Source organism: Vipera berus (assembly GCF_964194415.1).
Source record: "Vipera berus genome assembly, chromosome: Z".
NCBI classification, from domain to species: domain Eukaryota; kingdom Metazoa; phylum Chordata; class Lepidosauria; order Squamata; family Viperidae; genus Vipera; species Vipera berus.
In genome coordinates this window covers 2,573,288-2,578,287 of record NC_138205.1, presented here as the reverse complement: position 1 = coordinate 2,578,287, position 5,000 = coordinate 2,573,288, and the positions used below count along the sequence as shown (strand labels likewise).

Below are 5,000 nucleotides of genomic sequence, written 5' to 3'. Positions count from 1 at the left end.
AAGATTGATCAGAAACCAGCCTGGACGGGAGGAGGAGAAAAAATATCATTTTGCTTGAATGGGTAACTTTCTTAGTAGATGGCGGGAACGCAGATCGACATAATATAACTTGACTTCAGCCAAGTTGGGGGGGGAAAAATAATAATCACCCACCACAAGCTAATCGATAAACGAGTTAAAGGTGAGCGAGATGGCGCGGCAGCGCAAAGGGAAATGGCGCTGCTGGCTGGGGAATTCTGGGAGTTGAAGTCCGCTGGTCTTAAAGCGACCCGAGGTCGAAGAGCCCTGGGCTAGAAGACAAGGGAAGGGCAGCTGTCCTGGGAAAGGGGAAGAGGGAGGCTGGGTCACGGGGCTCACCGGGCTGGCTCCGATTCGTGGCACGGGGTGGGCTGTCCGTGGCAGACGTCTCCTGATGCGGGGGGCTTCCTTCAAAGTACGGGTGGCCCAGAAGCTGGTGGGGAGTGGAGAAGAGTTAAGGAGGGAGGCCTCAGCTCCCCACAACCCAACCCACTCCAGGTCAACCATCAGAACCGGGGAAAAAAGCCAACGTGGTTAAATAAGCATTTAGGAGAGAGAGAAGTTGAGTTCTGAGGGAGGGAAGGTAGCCATTTTAGCTTGGAAAAACTTGCTTTAGAAGGAAGTTGGGTGCCTTTCAAGCCGCCATCTTGTAATTTCTTGTATTATCAATCTTGGCAGCTTTTCAGACATGCGGGCTTCAACTCTCAGAATTCCTCTCAGAAAGCGCTGCCGGTTGGGGAATTCTGGGAGTTGAAGTCCACACATCTTCAAATGGTACGCCGGATGACGAATTCTGGGAGTTGGGCACATATTTTACGAGGTATTCTGGGGAGTTGTAGTCCACAGATCTTACGAGGCATTCTGGGAGTTGTACTCCACACATTTTGCAAGGCATTCTGGGAGTTGTAGTCCACAGATCTTACAAAGGTATTCCGGGAGTTGCAGTCCACGTGTTTTACAAGGTATTCTGGGAGTTGTAGTCCACAGATCTTACAAGGTATTCTGGGAGTTGAAATTGACACATAGCAGGGGGTCTTCAAACTTGGCCCTTTGATGACTTGCGGACTTCAACTCCCAGAATTCCTCAGCCAGGCACGCCTGGCTGAGGAATTCTGGGAGTTGAAGTCCGCAAGTCATCAAAGGGTCATGGTTCCCTCACGCTGGCTGAGGCATTCTGGGAGTTCAAGTCCACAAGTCATCAAAGGGCCGAGTTTGAAGACCCCTGTCTAAGTTGAGAAACACTGCTCTAGATGGAACACTGCTACACTTCCAACCAGCTGGTCTTACACACACACACACACACACACACACCTTTTCCTGCAGGCAAGAATAAGGCTCCTTACCAGACGCATGTAGTAGTTCAGGTCCGGCTGTGGGCCCTGCGCCCCGCTCTCCCCAGTGCTGGGCTGAGTGACCTCGCTTTCGTTCCCTGCCAGCTCAGAGCTGGAGTCGTCCCTCTCGTCGGCAAAGGGGTGCTCGGCCAGGTTTTCCGGGTGGAAATTCAAACCTGGAAACGGAGAAGGGAAAGAAGGAAGAAAAAAGGAAGGAAGGGAAGACTCAGATCTTGGTTCAGCCACACAATCAGGCTATCTAATCTATCTATCTACCCATCCATCCTGTCTGTCTATCTATCTTCTATCTATCCATCTCATATCTATCTATATCTACCTATATCTATCTATCTATCCATCCTATCTTCTATCATCTATCTATATCTATCTATCCATCCTATCTTCTATCTTATCATCTATCTATCCATCTCATATCTATCTATATCTTTCCATCCATCCATCCATCCTATCTATCTTCTATCATCTATCTATATCTATCTATCCATCCTATCTTCGATCTTCTATCATCTATCTATCATCTATCTATCTATCTATCTATCTATCTATCTATCTATCTATCTATCTATCTATCTATCTATCTATCTATCTATCTATCTAATCTATCTATCTATCTATCTATCTATCTATCTATCTATCTATCTATCTATCTATCTATCTATCTATCTATCTATCTTTCCATCCATCCATCCCATATCTATCTCTATCCATCCTCTCCTCCCCTCCCTCCCTCCATCCATCTGTATCTTGTCATTATTATTTTTACAAATAACGAAAAGCAGCCACAGCACCTCATATCCCTTTCTCCTTTTCCTATTTTTCTCCCACGACAACACCCCTGCGAGGTAGGCTGGGCAAAAAGAAAGAGAGAGGGGGGGGGAAGGGATTGGCCCAAAGCCACCCATTCTGGACGGGAGCGGAACTCAGAACCTCCTTGCGGCGCCTCTGCAAGGACGGCCTCCAGGGCGCCACCCACCTGCTCCGGCCAGGGTGGTGTCCACCTGGGGGTCCAGCTGCTGGAAGCCCTGTTGGCTGAGGAGGCTGGAGTTGAGGATGTGGCTGAACTCGGAGGAGAGGCGTCCCAGGTCCGGCATCAGGGGCAGAAACGGCCGAGAAGGCTCCCGCGGGCGTTTCTCGGCCCCTTCCGAGCCCCCCTGCAACCTGGCCTGCGGCTGGAGGACGGGCGGCGGGGGCACCGCCTTGGCCCACCCCAGCTCCTTGCAGTCACCCTGGGCCGGCTTGCTGCAGGGGGTCTCCCCCTGCGAGGTCCTCTTCACCGGCTCGGAGGGGGGCAGAAATTCCGAGGCGGAGGTGGGCTCTGCTTCTTCGGCCTCCTACGAGATCAAGGAAAAGGGATTGGGGGGGGGGGAAATTGCATTTAAGGCAGAGGCGTACAAGCTTGGCCGCTTTAAGAGCTGTGGACTGCAGCTCCCAGAATTCCCCAGCCAGCATACAAGGTTTAAGGTGTGTAGACGTCCACTCCCAGAATTCCCCAGCCAGGTTACAATTTTAAGATGTGTAGACTTCAACTCGCAGAATTCCCCAGCCAGGTTACAATTTTAAGATGTATAGACTTCAACTCCCAGAATCCCCTAGCCAGGATACAATTTTAAGATGTGTAGACTTCAACTCCCAGAATTCCCCAGCCAGCATACAAGGTTTAAGGTGTGTAGACTTCAACTCTCAGAATCCCCCAGCCAGGATACAATTTTAAGATGTGTAGACTTCAACTCCCAGAATCCCCCAGCCAGGATACAGTTTTCAGATGTACAGACTTCAACTCCCAGAATCCCCCAGCCAGGATACAGTTTTAAGATGTATAGACTTCAACTCCCAGAATCCCCCAGCCAGGATACAATTTTAAGATGTGTAGACTTCAACTCCCAGAATCCCCCAGCCAGCATACAAGGTTGAAGATGTATAGACTTCAACTCCCAGAATTCCCCAGGTGAATGTTGATCACATGACCACGGGAATGCTGCAACGGTTGTGTGAAATATGATCATAAGTCCCTTTTTTCCAGGGCCTTCCTAAGTTCGAACAGGCACTAAAAAAACTCTTCAAAATCAAGGGTTTAACTGGATTCCCCAGGCGGATCCAGCAGCCCCTGGATGCAACGGTCGTTAAGTGTGAAAGAAACCAGCCATAAGCCACGGTTTCTTTCAGTACCTCCAGAAGGTGTGAATGCTGCAACACTGGAAGTTTTTAAGAAGAGACTGGACGGCCGTTTCCTGCCTGAGCAGGGGGTTGGGACTAGATGACCTCCAAGGTCCCTTCCAACTTTATTACTTAAGTTCAAATGCTCACTAAACGAACTCTTCTTCCTTGTATTCCCGAGGCAGATCCAGCAGCCCCTGAATCCAATGACCGTTAAGTGTGGAAAAACAGCCATCAGCCACATTTTTTCAGTGCTGTTGTAAGTTCAAATGGTCACTAAACAAACGGTTGTAAGCCTAGGATTAGATTGGACTAGACTAGACTAGACTAGATTTAGAATAGAATAGAATAGAATAGAATAGAATAGAATAGAATAGAATAGAATAGAATAGAATAGAATAGAATAGAATAGAATAGAATAGAATAGAATAGAATAGAATAGAATAGAATAGAATAGAATAGAACAAATATTGGAAAATAGAATAGAATAGAATAGAATAGAATAGAATAGAATAGAATAGAATAGAATAGAATAGAATAGAATAGAATAGAATAGAATAGAATAGAATAGAATAGAACAGAACAACAGAACAGAACAGAACAGAACAGAATAGAATAGGATAGGATAGAACAAATATTGGAATATAGAATAGAATAGAATAGAATAGAATAGAATAGAATAGAATAGAATAGAATAGAATAGAATAGAATAGAATAGAATAGAATAGAATAGAATAGAAGCTGGAAGGGACCTTGGAGGTCTTCTAGTCCAGCCCCCCTGCGCAAGCAGGAGAAATCATACCATCTCAGACAAGTGACTGTCCAGCCTCTTCTTAAAAACCTCCAGGGATGGAGCGCCCACGATTTCTGGTGGCAAGCTGTTCCACTGGTTAACTGTCCTCACTGTCAGGAAGTTTCTCCTCAATTCCATGTTGCTTCTCTCTTTGGTCAGTTTCCAACCATCGTTTCTCGTCCTGCCCTCTGGTGCTTTGGAGAATAGCGTGACCCCCCCCCTCCTCTTCTTTTTGGCAGCCCCCCCAAATACCAGAATGCTGCTATCGTGTCTCCCCTATTTCTTCTTTTCTCTAGACTAGCCAAACCCAAGTCCCGCAGCCGTTCTTCCTATGTTTTGGCCTCCAGGCCTTGGATCCTCTGAGTTGCTCTTCTCTGAACTTTTCCCAAACTCTCAACGTCTTTTTTGTGACGCGGTGACCAAAACTGGCTGCGGTATCCCAGGTGTGGCCTTACTAGTGCTTTACAAAGCGGCACTAATACTTCGCGTGATCTTGATTCTATGCCTCTGCTTACGCAACCCAGGATCGTGTTGGCTTTTTTGGCTGCTGCCGCACATGGCTGGCTCAGGGTCAAGCCCATCATCCACTAGGACTCCGAACGTCCCTCTCACCGTCGCCGTTTTTGAGCCGGGTCTCGCCCAACCTGATTTTTCCTGCCTAAATGTAAGACTTTGCTTTTCTC

The 5,000-nt window shown here is 47.5% G+C and overlaps 1 protein-coding gene across 1 annotated transcript in view; it reads right to left on the bottom strand.

Moving 5' to 3' along the window:
• The window catches only part of LOC308677863 (centrobin-like), a gene marked incomplete at its 5' end in the record, with an annotated part of 9,367 nt that extends 4,469 nt beyond the window's left edge, over nt 1-4,898 (bottom strand). The window contains 4 exons of the mRNA XM_081344563.1: nt 358-451; nt 1,362-1,525; nt 2,344-2,701; nt 4,833-4,898. Of these exons, the coding sequence (XP_081200689.1) occupies nt 358-451; nt 1,362-1,525; nt 2,344-2,701; nt 4,833-4,898 (682 nt within the window). The remainder of the gene's footprint in view (nt 1-357; nt 452-1,361; nt 1,526-2,343; nt 2,702-4,832) is intronic.
• Between the last annotated feature and the right edge of the window lie 102 nt (nt 4,899-5,000).